The sequence below is a fragment of the Gallus gallus genome, chromosome 2 (genome assembly GCF_016699485.2).
Source record: "Gallus gallus isolate bGalGal1 chromosome 2, bGalGal1.mat.broiler.GRCg7b, whole genome shotgun sequence".
NCBI classification, from domain to species: Eukaryota; Metazoa; Chordata; class Aves; order Galliformes; family Phasianidae; genus Gallus; species Gallus gallus.
The window spans coordinates 130,584,315-130,603,569 of NC_052533.1; the positions used below are offsets into that span (position 1 = coordinate 130,584,315).

The following is a 19,255-nucleotide window of genomic DNA, read 5'->3' on the forward strand; positions in this document are numbered from 1 at the left end:
AAATATTTGCTCTTTCAGTTTGAATATTCAGAATCTTCTCGGGGGAGGGGGGAGATCTTATTATGGAAATTATTTGTCTAGGCCTCTCATTGTGTAATAAATGCTTTGCATAGAAAGTATGTTTTTAACAGCATAGGGGTTTTTTATTTGTTTATTTGTTTGTTCTGTTTTGTTTTTCCACAGTAGTAGTCTGGTGACATTGTGATCCATCTAATCGAATAAGCAATATAAACCTTCCAGAGTTCTCAGATTCGTGTAAAAGGCAAACGGTTTTTGGACATTAGAGTATTTGTTCATCGGGATATATTTCTCTTCAGCATCCCCTCCTGAAATACATTATTTCAGCGATGTCAGAATAATTAAAGCAAGAAATACTGTAGAATTAGGCTGGTGGTTTTGGGTATTGCACAACACCACTTCCCCCTGAAGTCAGTTGATTTCAGGTCTGGAGAACACTGCATCTCTATCTTTTCTCATAGAAGTACGTCTGAGTAGATGTAATCACTTGTTCACTGTAAACATCAATACAATTACATGGCTATTCCTTTTACGTTGCGTGTTATTTTCCCCCATATTTACAAGAAAGATATTTACATAGTTATTCAGATGATACATTGCACAATTTTGCATAGGAGGTATTTTCTAAAGGGCTATCTCTTCTAAACAATTTGTGCTTTATGGCTGATGGCCAGAAGCCACAAAATAGAATACAACTAAAAATGAAAACATTTAATAAATTATATAAATATATTAAATAAAAAAATTCTCGCGTATAAAAGATTTGTCTTAGTTTCTGTGATATCTAAGAGAAAATTGGTGGTAGCTGTCACTGCAGTAGTATTTGCTTATTTATAAAAGAAACAAATTTGGCATCCTTGATTGTATACAAATAAACCTTTTTAACAGGCATTTAAATAGATTAGTTAGGAAATATGCACATAAGGTCAAAAATTTGGTCTGAGTTGAGATCATCATTCCTCTTCTGATCTGGTGTGATTTCTATTCCCTGTTTAAATAGTTGAGAGGAATTTGAATGTAAGAATAAGTTTAAAAAAATGGAATTCATTTGTAGCCATTTGTATTACTACAAGTTTCTATATTCATCTGCTCATGTTTTTTTTTTTTTTTCTTTTTTTCTTAATTATTGTGTGTATAGTAATTAACTGAAGTGTCCTGGCAAGCTCTCCTGATGTAGAAAAAAATCCATTTGGATGCTTACATTTATCATGCAACAGTTATAAAGCTTGTATTTAGAAAAATGCTCAATGTCTTTTCTGTCCATGGCCTGGAAAGAATCTTATATTCTGAATGTGTGAAAGCTAATAGCAATGGAAAAATGAGGTTTTCCAAGGCACATTGCTCTTGGAGCATGCTTATTTTAATAAAGTAATTACAACATTGTCATCCCTTCCTTGCCATAACATTTCTCCCTCAAAGTCCACCAGCCCATGTTTCCTGGCTCTCATGAGAATCCCAACAACCTTATCTGAAATACGAACATATCTCTCAAAGAGTTCCCCAAAAGTGACTTGGATCTTGCCATCACGCCGTGGCTTAGCCATGGTTTCAATGATGAAACACAGATCTCTAATCTCCCTGTGAATGTGGGCCTCAGCTCTCTTGGCCCTTTCAGCAGTTTTGGTGCCTTCCTTCGGCCGGCCGTAGCCTTCATCTCCTTTGTGCAGGCGTGTGGACATGGCCAGCTCGTGGTCAAATTCTTCACTAAACGGATTCAGCTTCTGCGTTATGATGTGCTGGTCTGCCCATTCCTGCCATCTGTTCTTCAGGCTGCTAACAGGACTGTATTTCCTATGAGCTTTGATGCTGCTTTCTTCGCTGCGCTTGCTCATGCTGAAAGAGACAGAAAAGGTATTTCATCATTTAGTTACGATTCTGCTACCAATCTTTATTAATATATACACGTATATCATTTTCTAGAGTAGATGCTAACCACCAGGTGGCATGTTTTCCTCAGTTCTAAACTAGTTCTTTAGGAGTTTCTAGTCAAGATTTCAGTTGGCACTGTAAAGCAAGTTCACTGATAGCTTTATTTCATCTGTGGTACCACCTTCTAGCCTAGATTTGAGTCCAGAGTTCACATTCTCACTGGTAAGGATACAAGGCTGGAAGAAACTTGAGGCTACTAATCTTCAGAGATCTTAATGGATTTTGTATTTGTATGTGTGTGTGTAGCAATATCACTGAATGGCTGCAGGCAGACTTGACTGTGGATGCTCTTTCCTCTTGTGGCCATTGTCATGTTGTGAGAGATAGATAGTCTGAGCCAGTCTTTGTGCTGTCCACATCCTGTCGCTGTGTTGGTACAGAGCTCGCCTAGGGAGTATTTTGAACTGTGACTATGCCAAAGAAATTCGTTTTCTAATATTTTTAGTTCCCAGAAGGCTGCACTGAAACCACCCTAGAAGTATCTGATGATTTTTAACAATAACAGAACAAAACTACAGTTAGCAAGACACTGCAAACTTGCTACATGCTTTGCTTTCTACTAAGCTTGTTGAGAAAGGGGTGTATGGCACAGATGTCCCCTGTTCAGGTCTGTGCACCAGAAGGCTGCCAGTACTGGCAGTGCTGGTTCAAGAAGTACAGACTTCTCATGCTGGGGACAGAAGAAGATGTAGTAGAACAGAACCATTCTTTTCAGTTCTGGAGTTGCCACTCGCTTGGCTTAGCTGTATTGAGAAATTGTACTGAAAATCTCCAAAAATAACCTTTGCCATCAATATGATGAAAAGCACAAGAAGAATCAGGCTGCTCTACTGTCCTTCCAAGGACTGTGACCTCTTGAGAAAGTCCTGAATCCGCAGTTCCCCGTGTAGAGAGGAGAATCTGCCAGTGAGTGAGATGGCTGAGCTCTGTAAAGGCTTTTTAACATCGTTTTATTTAAGCTGTCCAGCAAGTATTCTCACCTTTTCTTACTGAAGCTTTTATTTCTCTTTTCAAGCCTTCTCAGTGGCTGAGAAAAACACCATCATATCGATCATTTTGCTTTTATCATGCTACGTGTGGGTTTGGAAGATCTATATTGTTAATCTTTTAATGTATTTGCTAGTTATAATTGCCAAAGTGCAATTTTTCTTGTTGCTTAAGTTGTTGATGAGTTAATGTAGTAAACTATCATGGACCTGGAATCATTCTTTTCATGTCTGTGCAGCACATAACAATGGATTGGGGATCCAAATTGAAGATTATGAGCTTTAACCTAAATCTACTGTAATGAGTAACCTGTGTTAACAGGCTACTGTTATGCTAAGTGATAATACTGATTGCATCCTGAACTTGCAGGACAGCATCCATGACCGGCATTCCCTACTGTCCTTCTTACAGGGGAAGAGCATGAATCCCTCTTTAGTTTTGAATTTCATCTCTACTGAATCCCTTTGACTCCTAAACAGAAATTAAGTAGTACTTCTTAAACCTGTAGAAGTTAACATTCACTTGATGACGGAAGCAGCCTGATTGCAGTAAACATTGCAGCTGGAAGTCATGAAGATGCAGTTGTGAAGGGGAAAAATAGTGGCACTGATGTTGTTTTGCTTTGTTATTTTCCTGGAATATAGTGTGGAAAATAGGAGATGTGCTTTAACAGCCATATACTTTTGGGCTTTTTGAAAATGATTAAGCCCAACTGAGAGGTTCTTAAAAGTAACAGGCTGAAATAATGTATTCTGAGGCTATTAACAAAATAAATAAAAATAGTTTAAAGAAAAAAAAGCATAGTAAATGAAGAAAATGACTCTTGCAGATTCCAGTGGAAGGGACAGCAGTAAGTGTGATAGGATATTACTTCTGTCATTTTCGCTTCAGTGCTTATCTGTTTTCCCCCAGGTAACAGACATATGGAGAAAACATATGTAAGGTTTAAAAGAAAGCTGATTTGCCCCTACTGTAACATTTTTAGCAAGCAATTTGTTTTAATTGGTGTTATTTACAGGTAATATGCTGCAAACTTATCCCCTCCCCTCCCAGGGTCTGTATGAAACCTTTGTTTTGATGCTTTGTTTTTGTGCTCATTTCTGTAAAAGGGCTGTGCACAGACTCTCCCAGCAATTGGGACCACAGACTTTCAAGCTCTGGGTTACTGGAGAGCTTTTCCAGTTAGATTCTTAACCATTTGTTCTTTCTGAGAGATGACCTGTGAGTTACATGGCAAAGCATCAGGAAGCAGTGTCCTGGTGCCAGCCCCTTCCCTCCTTGCAGGCTCGTTAGGCCAAGCCCTGGCCCAGCTGCAGTTAGGCCTCAGCAAAGCCGTGGCACACCGTGGCCTCAGAGGCTGTGCCTTCCTCCATCACACATTTAAAGTTAGATGTGAGGTCATATACCAGAACAGTTCAGGCTTGATCATTTGTTCATGCCTTCTGTCTATGCTCTGCAACATCACAGAGTTTGTGAAGCAGAGCAGTGGGGCAAACCGTGCTGTATCTAATGGCTGCCTACTGCTTCCCCTCGTGAGGCGTTGGACATGTGGACCTTTTCATCTTTTGCTGAGAAGAGCGTGATGAATGAGTTTGGCAGCTACCCTCTGGCAAGTCTGGCGCCAGCACAGCTGTTTGTAGCTGTCTTCTGGAAAGGTTGTTCTGCCAGAGCTCTCTGGGAAAGCAAACAAGAATTCTACCCCAGTTCCTCAGCTGTCTTGGGACACTCCTCAGGCTGGGTCTGAGCCTTACTTGTTCATTACATTACCTAGTTGCAAACGAAGCTGCTGTTATGTAGTAATCTTCAAGCATAGCCCTCTTACTGAAAGAAGTCTTTCCCAAAGCTGTCTGTTACTATGATTTCAATTGCTACTTAATTCAAAATTCTTAGTGAAACTTGCAATAACTACTTTTGTAAGTAATAGATTCTGCTTATAGCTTTTTGTTCACACCAGCCAGAAATTTTGTGTCAGAAACTTCCACACTGTTCAGTGAACATTTTTTTTTCTCTATTGATAATGTAGAGAGACTTAGAATTTGAAGAATCTATCAGTGATTCAAAAGCTCATTTTGTCAAATGATTTAAAACATGATTTATAAATCATTTATAACACAGCATGATTCAAATCAGTTCTTTGGTAACGAGAGGCAGGCTGGATGTTTTCTAATACATATTTGGGGTCCCAGCTACTGTGGTAGTTCCCATTCTTTGAGCTGGTGAATTCCAAATCCATAGAAAGCTTCCAAGGAGAAGCAGTGAGCCCAGCTTTGGTTAAGTTGTATTTAGAAATAACAATTCCAGAGGTATCTCTTTTTGGATATTCTGTGCAAATTATGCCCAAGAATGTTCATAGTTTGTACAAAGCAAAGTAATAAGCTTTGGAAGTATTATTTGCTCAAGGGTGTTTCTTTGTACGTGGTATTTGCGGAAATAGATGAATGGTATGGGTTCTTGATGTGGAACAAAATGTTAATCTGAAATACGAACTAAAATATTAAGAAATAAGTAATGGCTTAGATGAACCAATAAATCTAGTGTCAAATTTAACAACATTTCCTAAATATAACTTTCCACTTCTCTAATGTGTATAGTCCATGAAACCTGAGTCTGTAGTCAGATGTTACCAAGGATTAAGCCACTTAAACATAGATATGTGAATGGTTTTCTGGATAGGTTGTTTTGGGTTGGTTGGTTGTTTTGCTTCACTTTCTTTTTCATTCAAGATAATACTTTCTCTTTGACCACGTCCTGTGAATTATTTTTTTGTCCTGATCTCATTTCCTTTCTCTCTCAAGAAATCACCTTAGCATCATGGCCTGCTGATCTGACTATTCCTGATACTGTAACAAAGGTGTTTTACTTACAGAGATGGTTGTTTAATCTTCACAGGGGTCACCTCTCGGCCATTGTCCTCTGGCTCAAGTCTGTCTTCTGCTTCCCCATAGCCACTGTCTTCTGCATCCATGCTGTCATCATGGTGCTTCAGCAGCAGTTCTTCCCTAGTTCCTAATTTGTCCTCTTTATAGCCCTTGATCAGGTCTGATACTCTGTTTGAACACTTTCTCCTTATAGTGGGAGATAATTTCCCATTAAGAATTTTGTCAATACCATTTAATTCTTCTTTGAAGTTGATTGTCTCTGAGCTGCTGTCGTTGTTCTCATATCTGCCACTGAGGAGGCTAACATCACTTGCTCGTTCATAGGCTTTACTTACAACGGTTTTCAGCACCTCTTTGCTTTTAATGTTGACCTTATTAAGGGCTTCATCAGATTCTCTTGATTTATTTTCTGCATCTCCTGTTGTCACTGATGCATTTGCTGAGGGTTTTTCATCGTCTTTTCTTTGGTCCCTCTTGGTAGATGGAACTGGCCATTTCTCAAAGTGTCTTTCTTGCGCTGGCTGAGCTGATACATCTCCTGCACTGGGGACCCATCCAGGGGGTTCTTGGGCTTGCTTTAAATTGCGGTCACTTGCCCACTGCTGCCAGCCTCGGGCCAAGCTGAAGACAAGGCTGGCGGTTCGGATCTTGTGGACAGCTCTTTTCACAGGAGTTGTGCTCGGCTTCTCTTCAGGAGCCATGTTGCTGTCTGCCGCCATTCTGCTGTTTAGCTTTCTGCTAAACACCTCTTGAATGAACTTTCTGAAGCAAGTAATGTCCAGCGAAGAGAGCTGCGGACGTTTAAATAGAAGCGGGAGCAGTTTGTGCCCATGGAAAATATGTGAAACACTTCTCACAAAGATACAGTATCCTCATCATGACGGAGTTCTTTTTTTAAAACAGGATCACATTTCATCACAGCAGATGAATGATGCATGGTGTAGACAGGGTGACACAGGCCTGTGCTAGAACAGTGAGAAATTCACAGCTTCTTTAGGCTTTCTTCCCTGGGACTGCTCAATTCCCAGTTTGTTGGTGAGTGTTTTGGTCTTCTGCAAGTGCATAACTTGGGTTAAAGATATTGAACAAAGTGTTTGAAAAATGGCTACATGTTAGATGCTGTCAGTTGCTGACAGCTTTGACCAGAGCAGGAGACCACTCAGCATCACAAGTGCAAGGTTCCCCTATAGTGTCAGCAGGCTATGAATGAGACATTTTTAGATGTGTTTTCTAAAATGATGCTAGGTGACTTCATTTTATTGCTCATATATCCAAGAAAAATAAGTTTTTGTTTTGTTTTGTTTTAATCTACTTATGTCTGTCTACGAGAAGGGCTGCAAAGATGGTAACAGTGTCTACAGGGGAAGATGTGAGGAGTGCTGAGGTCCCTTGTTTTGTTCGGCCCAGAGCAGAGGAGCTGAGGGGAGGCCTGATGGCGGCTGCAGCTCCTCACAGGGAGCGGAGGGGCAGCGCTGAGCTCTGCTCTGTGTGACAGCGACAGGGCCCGAGGGAACGGCACGGAGCTGCGTCAGGGGAGGGGCGGGTGGGGGTGAGGGACAGGTTGTGCACCAGAGGGTGGTGGGCATGGAACGGGCTGCCCAGGGCAGTGGACACGGCCCCGAGCTGCTGAAGCTCAAGAAGCATCTGGACAGCGCTCTCGGACATATGGTCTGATTTTTGGGCGGTCCTGTATGGAGCCAGGAGTTGAACGCAGTGATCCTTATGTATCCCTTCCAATCTGGATATTGTATGATTCTGTGATTTACAATGTACCACTAGGGGATCTGGGAACACTATCATGTTTGGTGTCAGCACTAAGAGTAAGTGGATCACTGTCTCCAGTCTGAAGATGAATGTAAGAAGTCTGACTTGATTGGATGGATGAATGACCTAATTTTTATTTCAGGCTTTGAAAAAAAAATAAAGCATAACCTATTTCATTTCTGGCTTTTTTTAAGGATGTTGTGTACAAAAATTATAAAAAATAGTATTTAGTTGTATGTTATTTACACTAAAATTATTTTCAGCATTTACACTATAGGAAAAAAAATTACCTAGGAAAAATTGTGTTTTCTTCATTCTAGAGGAATTCCTGGAGAGCAGTCATATTTGGATTTATAAAATTGTTTGTTTGGTGAATTGATACATCAACTGTTACATAATAATAAACAATTTCTGAGTTACCGTCCTATAGTATCTTATTTCCTAGTATAATGTTTCCTAAATGGGAAATGAAGATGGCATTTCTTTTTCCATTCATCATACCTTGCAACACCGTGGCTGAGTTGCCATGTGGCAGTCAGGCAAACTGAACTTGAAGGAATTCCGTTGGCTTCACTGGTGGTGTACCAAAGATAAATATGGACTCTCTGTACTGCTCTGCTTCTTTCTCTTCTCTCTATTAAAGGCTGCGCTGTTGGAAGTAGGTTAGATCATATTTAGTTTCTGTTTAATAATAAAAGGCTTAATCATACCTTTGACTTCTAGGCAGAATTCCTCATTAATCTCTTGGGTCATTTCCTCTTCAAAACTGATGACATAATGTAGGTTAGTGTTGCTATTTGATATTTACTCATACTTTTTTTTTAGAAAGAAATGTATGACCTCAGTATACTGTACAATCTTAGCTATTACCAACTGCATCATAATTCTGAAATGGCATTGTGAGGTTTACTGGTACAACCTCATTAGAAGGGTGTTATTGAATGTTTACTTATTACTGCTAAAGGCTACTCAGGAATGGGAACTTCCTGTGTTTGAAAGCACACCGGTGCATGCATGCATACATACAGAGTGATGCATATTCCCTAACTGCTACAGAAGATGAAGCTGAAAGAAGAGTATAATGGGTGTGCCTGTAGGATATAAAGAGAACAAGCTCATTATGTCATTTCCTATGATTCTTTGAGGATAGAAGTGGCCAGAATGTGTTGTTACAAAATTGCACTATATTTTGTTCCATTTTTTTTTTTTTTTTTAAATATTTGGCATGATGAATCTGTTCCAGTGTTCTTGCAACTTCAGCCACAGAGTCATAGAATGGCTTGGGTTGGGAGAGACCATAACAATCATCTGGTTCTAACCCCTGTAATTCATAAACGTACTGTTGGTTCCGTTTTTGGAAACAAGCAAAAATAACAGGTAAGTTTAAAGGAAACAATGAGCACATCCAGTTTGTTGGAGAGTTATTGCTATTTGTTTTCATGTGGTTTTCCAGTTAATTTTGTACAGTTTCAATGAATTTTGAAAATGTGACAAAAATTAAAACCAGCCTCACATCTGCTGCACTTGCCCATCCACAAAAGGTGGCTATTTTTGCTATAAAAAGCAATTAAAATCTGTTTAATGTCGTTTTTTTTTAATCAAAATTGTTTGTACCTGTCCTTGCTGAAGGGCTCTGCTAGATTTATTACTATAATTACTGTTGAAGTTTTTGAACATTTTTACTCTCATGCCATCTTTGCAAGTCGTTGTCTTGAAACTCATAGTAATAAAAAAGCATTCCACTCCTTAGGAAAGTTTGGAAATTACAACGCATTTCTAAGAATTTCTTAATAAAGAGAATTTATGTTTTTCTAATAGGCTTTGATGTACTAATCATTGTCTTGCGGACTTAATGCTTAAAAAGTCTAGGTAAATGGTAGCCAAAAGTCACAGACTATTGAAATTGAACACCAAGATTATGGTTGTAAACTACTATTAAATCCATGTTGCATGATAGTATGTTAAACATATGTTTAGTTTAAATTTGCCACTGTCTTATGCTGAAGTTTTAACATCATAGGCCAGTGAAATTTTAATTATTCCATGACAACTAAATTTATTCTATTTAATTTTAGAGTGTATAATCATGACTTAAAAGTATTTATTGGTACCTTTTTTATTTGGTGACATTGCCAGTGAGAAATCAATCATGACAAAAGTATAAGTAATGTTTGAGTCATCCAGTCAGATTCATACTTTGTGGGTTGATTGCTTATGTTTTACTGCACTGAGTCAACTTTTTGGAACATATATATATACAATTTTTTATTCTTATATGGCTAATGCTACATCTGAATGTCTGTGCATGACATCCCTACTGGCACTTCTAAAAGCCAACAGCCAGCTAGCTATTAGGGTATACCTCATGGGCTGTGCTCCAGTGCACAGCAAGACATGTGGTGTGGTGACTATATCGTAGACTTGAGGCACAATTTATTACAGAAGGTGTATGGGAGGAATCATGTCTGGAGCAGGTAAAGAAATGCGTAGGCTTGACATGAATAAATTGCATTCAATTTTGGGATTTGGTCTCTGACATCTTGGGGCAAGTCTTCTCAGGTTCCTAGATCCTCATTGCTCCTTTTGAATTGCTGCACTACAATCTGATTTCCTGAATCCAAACTCATGAAGGACCAGCTGAGAGCTTGCCACTCTTAGTAATAAAAATTGAGGGGTTTTATTTGTTATGAAGCTGCTGGTCTTTTTCCTCCTACATTAGTTGTTATCTGTACCCACATATATTTAAAAGTTGTGATGTAGAATGTTATAATGTAGAGTAACATAGAGTACTAACAGTCTCTGAGGGGCTGGTTTGTCATTCATTTTTTTCAAGGATACTTAATTTTAGAAAAAGGACTTTATCCTTCATTCATCATTTCACCTTGTCAGACGTTGTACGCTAGTTATTCAATGTTTTTGATGCCTCAAAACAAGGAATTTCATTTTCAAACAGTTGTAAGTGTATGAAAGATGCTCTCTTCCTCCTCAGAGTTAGTGGTGAACGAGAAGATCAATCTGTGTTTCATGGTTAAATATAACCAGCTGCCACTATCAATAAGGAATTTCAAAATGGAATTTTCTTTTCATCATGATACTGGTAGAGCATGCTGTGTCACAACACCATACATTGTTGGTGATGACAGAAAACCTAGGTAATGAGTTAGAGTTCTGGATTTATTTTTAGAGCTTGAATCGAACGTATCACTTCTAACAATAGTAATGAGCAACTGTGCCTCATTCGGTGTGCAGACTTCTCTATAGTGCCGGTGTCTGAGCTCTAAGAAATGGACCATTCTTATGCCTTTGAACTGAATCCTCTCTCTTTTTTTTTTTCTTTATTGAAAACAGTCTACACATTTGTTGGTGCTGTATTTTACACTGACATCCTTTTATGTTTGTATTTAACCTCTTTTTTTTTCTTTTTTTTTTTTTTTTTTTTTTGACTGAGATTCTGTTGCACTGAGTCATCCATCCCTCTGTAATTAACAGGGATTCTTGAGTGTGCATTTGATTATGTGTAATTTCAGGATTCAACTGTATGAGAGACTAGAGTTAATCCATGATCTATCATGACAGCCCTCCTTTGTGAAGAAAATGCACACAGCAAAGTACCAAGAAAACCCTGTCCAGAACCAGACCTGAAGGACTTCACTGTGGAAGGGGCTGAGAGTGAGAGGGAAAATCCACCATCCAGTAGTGCAACTAAAGTTACTGAACTGTAGAGTACAGCCCCAAAGCTCATCTCATTCTGAATGAGACAGACCTGGATGTCAGATAAATGACAGAAAGCAGCCCTGTGTAATGTGACCTGGTTAAAGATGAGCATTCAGCATGATTTTTTGCTGTAGTCTGGTAGAGTGATCTGGGTGTTACAGTGAGAGAAACCCAGCTCAGGACGCAGAGCTGTTTCCATATATCTTGAAGCTCCCATGTGTGTCCTCCTACTGAGGTGATAAATCTGTGTGGTCTTTAATATATTCTTCCTCTAAAGTGGCCTTCAATTTACAGAGAAGGAAAAATAATGCTGTAAAGCAATTTGGCACTCTTCCTACTTTTGCATATGGTGCCCTTTGCTTTCCATGGGAATTGCGTGTCCACATACCCATGAGGAATCCACACAATTTAATCAAATCTATACAGGAAAAGAAAGAGGATCCTTCTAATGCCATTGTACCTTCAAGCACAAACACTTTTGTTTCTGAATATCTGAAGGGAGTGAACAGAAACAAGAAGCAAGCAGTAAGGAAGCAAATTCATTTCAAAGTGAAAATAAATATTTGCTGGAAAGAACTTGCATTAGGCATTTGGTTCTGTTTGCGGTTTGAAAGACTTTCTAAAGATCGTGAAAACAGGACAGCCTTTATAGGATACCTGAAAATATGCTGCTATTATATGTTGATCATATCTCTTTGTCAGTGAATGATTATCTTTTTTTTGTGTATGTGATAAGAAAATTGTTTAAAATTACGAGCAATTTAATTTTGTAGTTCCAACTTGCTGATGTATCTTAGCTTACCGTGTACTAAGTAATAGTTTTATGGCTTTGAGAATATGAAATTATTGGCTGCTACTGAAACGTGTCCCTGAACACAACATTAGATATGAGGAATTTAAAGTCTTCACATAAATTAGCAATATGAGATGGATGGGAGCCATACCAGAATAGAACTTGAAATCAAACACCTAGATGTAATATGTTAGATAATAAATGTAATTTAAACATCTGCAAGAAAGAAATAGCAAGTTAAAAAGTATGTAATACTGCTGTTCTCTTAAGACAAAAGGTGTTACAAGTCTGGAGATGAGGTTTAATCTGTCAGCTATTACTAAGTCAGTATTCCCATGCATTATGATTTGTAAGGTGATTCTTTTTCTGTTCAAATTAACTGCAGGTTTCTGTTTATTGATGTTTCCCAGATTTCAAGGTGACAAATGTCAGTGGAAAAAGGAGTTTTCAGTTTTTCAGAAAGTTTCCCTTCAGAGTCTTTTGGTCAGAGCAGTTTGCTTTAGAGCAGGACTAAGTTAATATTTTCCTTAGCTTTCATCATCAGTCTATTTAAAGAGCACTTATTTCCAGTTATTACTGGATATGAATCAGTTTGTTCTCCTGTATTATCTTTATATTATATCAGCTGTGTTCAATAACTGACAATACAGGGTACAAAAAGGGCACAAAAATGACATAACTGTGCCTTTTCCATGTTACATCCACAGATTCATATACTCAACAACAGGTTTCTGAAGAATTGTTGAAACTCAGATTTAACTTAAAGGTTTCTAATTATTTAATTATTGTCTTTCTATGACAACTCTTACCATTTTTTTATTTTATTTCATTTTTTAAAACTGAATTTTGAAATCACAGTTTGAGGAAAACCAACTGAAAGATTTAGGGGATGTTCTGAGCTCCTCAAATACAGAAAAGCTTACACAGAGCAGGAAATAAAGGTCACAGAAAACCAAAACAGGTTTTTTTTGATATATATAAAATTCAGTACTTCACAATTTTCTTTAAAATGTTTGAATTCAGAACCAGACTCAGAAGTAAAGAAACAGGCCATCTCAATATTAATTTTCAGGACTTCTTTGTATTTGTTTTTTTGTCTTGTTTCTTTGTTTTTTGTTTTTTTTTGTTTTTTAATAATCACTGAAGGAAATGCCTTGTATTAAACAAACAAAAAACAACAAAAAAAGCAGTTTTGTTTTATTCTAGCAATTAAATAAAGCAATTAGCGTGTTTCCAGTGCTTCCATCAGAATTACACTGTTCTTCTGATTCCATACCCTGAGAGGTCTTGAAACAAAGCGTCTCTTCCCTGTGAAAAGAGAATCCTAGGAATGTTTTTGTTTATGTATTTTTGGGCCAAAATCTGTGTACACAGTAATGTGACTTTTGTTAAAGAAGCTGTAAAATGGGAACTGAATTTTGGTGCCTTCTATCAGGGAAAAGCCATTCTCTGCATATAGCCAAAATCCATTCAGCCAAGGAGGGAAAAGTCATTGCCCTTTCACCCAGACCGGTGACTTGGGATATTGTGCCCCCAGATCTAAAGATACTGTTGGTAGAAAGCAGAAATCCTCCTGACAAGTTCATCACGATGATTCCAATAGCACAGGGATCTCATTTACAAAGCAATACCAGCACACTCAAGCTTTATGCTGCGAATGCAGTCCTTGACCTTTGGGTAACAAAAACATAATCTCTTGAGCGCTTTTGGCTGTGTCCACTCCCCCACTATCACATTCCACTGCACCAGGCAGGACATGCTATTATTTATTATTTCTCTCTTAACCACCAACTGCTTTAACAGCATGCAGCTGTGTTATTGTTAGTAGAGGTAGACCCCTAACATTGCACGCCTTTAGCTAGGCAAAAGTCCTGTGGCCAGTATGTGACAGGAGTGCTGCTCCAGGAAGCTCCTTGCGTGAGCCCAGCTGACATTTGATGTCAAGAAGTGAGTGATCGGAATTCCCAGGAGGCCAGCTGGTATTTGCACTGCTGCCTGGGTATTTCCATGGCTTGCGACTGGTCTTCAGCTGCCAAGGAAGTCAGAACAGATATTCCCAAGGCTCTCTGGGTTTGGTTTTGATCAAAAAGATCAAGAACGTGTTATATTAAGTTACATGGCTACCTCTTTTTTAGGGAGTCTGTCTTATTTGTTATATGACGTAAGAGTTATTAGTGGACCATGCTTTAGACACGGAACTCTTTGCAAGAAAGAAAGGAATACAATCTTGAGGACTGTTCTTCATGGATGTTATTTAAAACTGTCCATCATTTGATTGCATAAAGGGAGCAAGTTCTGCTTTCGTCTTCGATTCAAAGATAGGTAATTGCTGATAGCAGCATGAAAGCTGGGATGAACAGTTCTATGAGGGGATCATAAGTATTTCGATTCAATTTTCTCATCAGTTTGCACACAAGTATACTGATTAATCCTGTGTTTGGTTTAGTGATTTTAAATATAGATCTGTATATTAATAGAGAGAGAGAGAAGGAAAAATTGGCACTGTAGTCCTTTTCCTTGACTGAATCAGCATTTTATGCACTTCCTTCACAAGTAACTTAGGCTTGCTTAGCATAATAGAAGATTTGAGGAGGTGGTGAATTTTCAGAAGTTGCCCCTGATTTTGGAAAGTGTGTGACTGGTTGGCTTGAGGTGTTTTGCTTTTTGGAGAGGTAAACTGTTCACAGCTCTCACTGGGCTGAACCTTTCTACCTCCTTCCTGGCATTGCTACTCGTTGCTGACTTAGCCCAGTGTTGTGTACCTCAGGAGATGATTAGAAGATGAATGTGGAATGGGATTAAACTGAGCAACAACAAACTCAGCATTTTTTAACAGCCCCAGAATACTGCCTCAGCGTTTCTAGCTCTTTTCTTAAAATAATGAAAACCACAATGAGATTTTTACATAAAGAGAAAATAAAGAGAAAGGAGAAGCACGTGTTTATGTTTGAAGAGTGTTAAGTTTCTCATATCATTTGACTGGATATAGTAATTTTGGAGCTACTGCATTCATCTTTTTTTTCTCTGTAAAGACTGTTCGGGTTTGTGGCAGAGGCCATTGAATCTGTCCCTGAGGGCTTAACAGGTTTTCTAATTCAATAACAATAGCTGAAACTTAAATCAGAAGTAATCTGGTTTTGCTCTTTCTTAGGCAGATGATGCCAATAAATATTCTTGCTGAAATTGCTGCACTATATCAATATTGGCCTTTATTTTTCTCCTGGTATTTCTCTTCACATGTGAAAACTTACTCAGGAGAGAAAAAGAAAGTGACTGGGAGAGACTGAATGGTAGGAGAGAAATAATAACGATAAAAGACTTGTCATACATTTTGAAAACCTCTGGGAATCACATAAGAAGCATTTCAGTGACTGGAATTCATAGGCAAAGTTTGGCACAGGAAAAAACATTGACCCAGCATCTCCACTCTCAGGCTCATTTTTAAGGGCTCTTCTATTGTGGGAGTTAGATAATCACAAAGGTAAAGTTGAGTAGGGCCCCAGGGCTACAATATTCCACGCATTTGATAGCTTAGGAAAAATTCACAGGAAATAGGTCCATTGTGTGTACATTAAAAGTGCAATAAAAATAGTTGAATGCAGAAAGAAAATGTCTATTTGTCATTGTTTTGGACATGCTGATTATGAGCCTTTGAAGGTATGTTCTCATGAATTTAATCTGACAGCATTTGTGAGAGTCACAATGAAGAGACATCAAGAGAGGATCATGTGCAGTAATAAATGCTTAGTGCAGGTCCTGTCCCTCCACCACTGTTGTTTGTTCTCCTTAACATTGAAGGTCTTTTAAGAGCATCATGGGATGCAGACATTCACAGAAACATGTCAACCAGTCAACCATGGAGGTAAAAGGGAGGAAGACGTTCTGTTGGTTATTAATGAGAAATCTGGATTCTAAGCTATTCTTATTCCTATTACTGGGAATAGTACTTAATGATAAAGGAGATTACCAATACATAAAAACCTCTAAGGGAAGATTTGACTTCTATGACTGAATTTATTTGATCATAGTATCTAAAACTACCAATACCAACTGTCTTCTGCAGAAAGATTTATCTGGGTTGGGGACTATATTTCTGTGCAAGATTTCATAATTGTTACTCTTACAACATTTTCCCCTTGTGAAACAAAAATACGCTAATGATTCTTAGTCTGTCTCTTCTGTTCTTCTCAAGCTTCTTCTTAAGGTCCTATGAGCTATAAATATTCACCATTTGTCTTCATATTCCATTCTATTGCTTCCACAGAGACCATCCAGTAAATGAGTTTGAAGCTTGCTTTTTGCTTTTTCTTCAGGTATTCTTTTCTCCCTAGGGTCTCAGAAACGATCTGTTTTTCCTCTGTCTGTTTTGTACAAAAAGCAAAAGTTGTCTCCTCTCCTTTAGGAAGCCTGCCTTAGTTGGTTAACGCCGTAAAGGAGCTGAGGAAGAGAGAGTTACTTGGGTATCCCCATTTTGCCAGTGCAACTGCTGCTACTATTCCTTGTTTCTTGTAGATTGTGCCAGTGGGCCTCCACCCTGCCCATCCATCTCCACTCTTTAAAACACATCTGCGGTCAGAGAGCATGAGCTGTGCTCAGTTTGGACCATGCTCCAGCAGATCTGTATCAAAGGTACTCCTCACCAAGTCAGTAGTACCGAATTTCCCATTAACTTTTTCAGCATTTCAATGCACTCCTCAAGCTGAAGTTCAAACAAACTTCTGTAGCTTGCCAGGAGAGAGCTAAGTCATCCAAAGGCTAGGAGTAGGGAATGAATTTTCAGATCTCTCACCTCCTGGCACAGGTCTAACCCAAACCACTCAGCATTCAGTAGGTGAGGAAGAGAACAAAAAACAACCTCAAAAGCCACGCAAGAACACTTAACTAGGACAAGCAATTTCAAATCATGTCCAGTATCACTTATTTTATCCAACCACTCATTGATGTAGTGTCCAAACTAAAATTTTGTCTGTAGGAACTTGCTTTGCATTCCATCAACTTGAACAGGCTCAACCAAAGCTGTAAAGTGCTAACCAGAAGTTTGAGGGAATGCTGCAACATTCGCAAAATATAATCTATTAACAGTTATTTATTCCATTTTCTATTATGGAAAAACTGGACCTGTATTAAGGAATACAAATGCTAGTAACAGCATCCTTCCTTTCTGCTGTTTTTTGGTAATAGCCTATTTTCCTTAGAGAGAGTCTACAGTTCATTTTAAAAGTAATAACTTGTGATTCTGAAAATGTATTGATTATTTCCACATGTTTGGATGTGAGTTTCGTAAGCAAATCTGGTATTTACTAAAGATTTCCAAACATGATCTTATCTGTTCCTTAGTCAGTGATTATTTTGAACCATTGTACCTCCCATTTTGGTTTATTGCTTCTAGTTTGAGGAGATTTTCATGGTCCAGCTGCGAAATAGTACTTTTAGGAAATGTCAGTGTTATGCACAATTCAGAGTGCTGTAGCTCTCAAAGAACGTTATATTTTTGTCTACATGTAAAAAACCTCAGATGTCTTGTTTTCTAATGATACCAGTGAGCATACTGGCATGATAAGTAATTATAATCTGTTGTAACGAAGAGTGGTGGTCCACTAGAAGAAAAAAGAAAAAAAAAAATTCTTTTTATTTTAGTTGAACAAAACAACAATAATGGTATAGACAGTAGATACAACTACATACCAGTCCACCTTCCTGGGACTAGCAGATATGGACAGACATGGGCACACAGGATGAAGGGTGTGGGATGGAACTCGTTGCTCTGAAAGGTTTGGTCCAGAACAGTCTAGAGGTGCAGAGCTAAGTGATGGTTACACATACCACATGCAAACAAAAGGGGAGAATAAACAATTCAAATCTGAGGACATGATAACTATTCAGTTGCAGATTTTCTTTGTAACAGACCTTACTATCTCAGTTTTAGGAAAGTACTCTTTGAGTTCATGTAGAAACTGCTATCTTAAAAATGTTTAAGAATAATGATACCGAGAGTTTTAAAGTACTTTTTTGGCACAGGAAATCAGAGGAGCATTGATGTATGGTTAGTTATTTTTGGAGATATCTTCGGAGGTTATGGAGTTAGCTACTGCCCACTCTGCCCACTCCATTTTCACAAAAACTGAATCCATCAATCTTTACTGCCATGAGTAATTTACACACTACCTCAAACATTTGCCATAGTACAGCCAAATACTTGCCTAACTCTAGGGGGAATTCAGTCTTTAGTTAAAATGAAGCAAATGCAGTAGCTTCATTTGGACGAAATTTGTAAGAAGCATGTGAAGATTTGAAACAGTAGCCAGCATACTTCTCTGCCAAATGCATCCTGATTGCAATTTGCAATTGCGTCGTCTGTGACTATAGGATAGAAGAAGCAGCAAGGGTTCTTGTGCCTGCTTTTCTTAAACCATGACATAAGCTTGCAGAAGGCATAACTAAGACACTGACACTGATCCAGAGCTGTACAAAGCCAGGTAGAAATGTCTGCCCATGCATGATCAGTATGGGTAATATCCATCCGGGCTTTGAACTACCTCCACGCTCTTTCCATACCAGTATAGTATTGCCTGCTCATTCTTGGGCTCAGTATGTTCCCAGTACAGCTTAGCTTTTCTCTAAATTTCACCTGCCTAATAAACAAAAGGATTTTTGTAGGTTAGTCAGGACTAGCTCATAGAACTGTATGACTGCAGTGTTACTTTCAACACTTTTAATCATTTTCTGATTTCTTGCACAAATTAATTTGCAGGTTAGATTGCCTTGCGTAACACTAGCTGTCCTATATCTTTATTTTAGACCATTATAGCGTCTGAAAAGAAAATCCCCCTATTAAGTATGATTCTTAAAAAAACAAAACAAAACAAAACAAAACAAAACAAAACAAACAAACAAACAAACAAAAAAAACACTGGCCTCCAAGTTTGAGTAAATAGATCATTTATGGGAATATATAAATTAATGCTGAAGTCAGGCTTGTCCCAAACTCTTCTGTGAGCACAAAGCTGGATTTAATTGAGAGATCAAGAGTCATAAGGTTAATGATGTCACACCGCCAAGGTCTACCCTGGGTTTCCTATGACATGAAAGACTCAGCTCTGATCCTGACTGGAACATTCAGTTTGGGTCTGGAATGGTATTGCTGCTATCTGCTCAGAAATCTGAAACCACC

The 19,255-nt window shown here is 38.4% G+C and overlaps 1 protein-coding gene across 1 annotated transcript; it reads right to left on the minus strand.

Annotated features, from left to right (window-relative positions):
* Window positions 1–119: 119 nt before the first annotated feature.
* Window positions 120–6,593, minus strand: ABRA (actin binding Rho activating protein). Its single transcript, XM_428503.8, has 2 exons — window positions 5,799–6,593; window positions 120–1,851 (listed from the first exon to the last, which is right to left on the minus strand). The coding sequence occupies exons 1-2, from the start codon at window positions 6,530–6,532 to the stop codon at window positions 1,374–1,376; spliced, it is 1,212 nt and encodes a 403-aa protein (XP_428503.4). The 5' UTR covers window positions 6,533–6,593; the 3' UTR covers window positions 120–1,373.
* Window positions 6,594–19,255: the final 12,662 nt, after the last annotated feature.

Coding starts and splice junctions, on each gene's coding strand:
- ABRA (XM_428503.8), bottom strand. CDS start 6,532: ATGGCGGCAGACAGCAACATGGCTCCTGAAGAGAAGCCGAGCACAACT. Junction 1,852..5,798: donor AAGATTAAACAACCATCTCT/GTAAGTAAAACA, acceptor TGTCTCTTTCAG/CATGAGCAAGCGCAGCGAAG.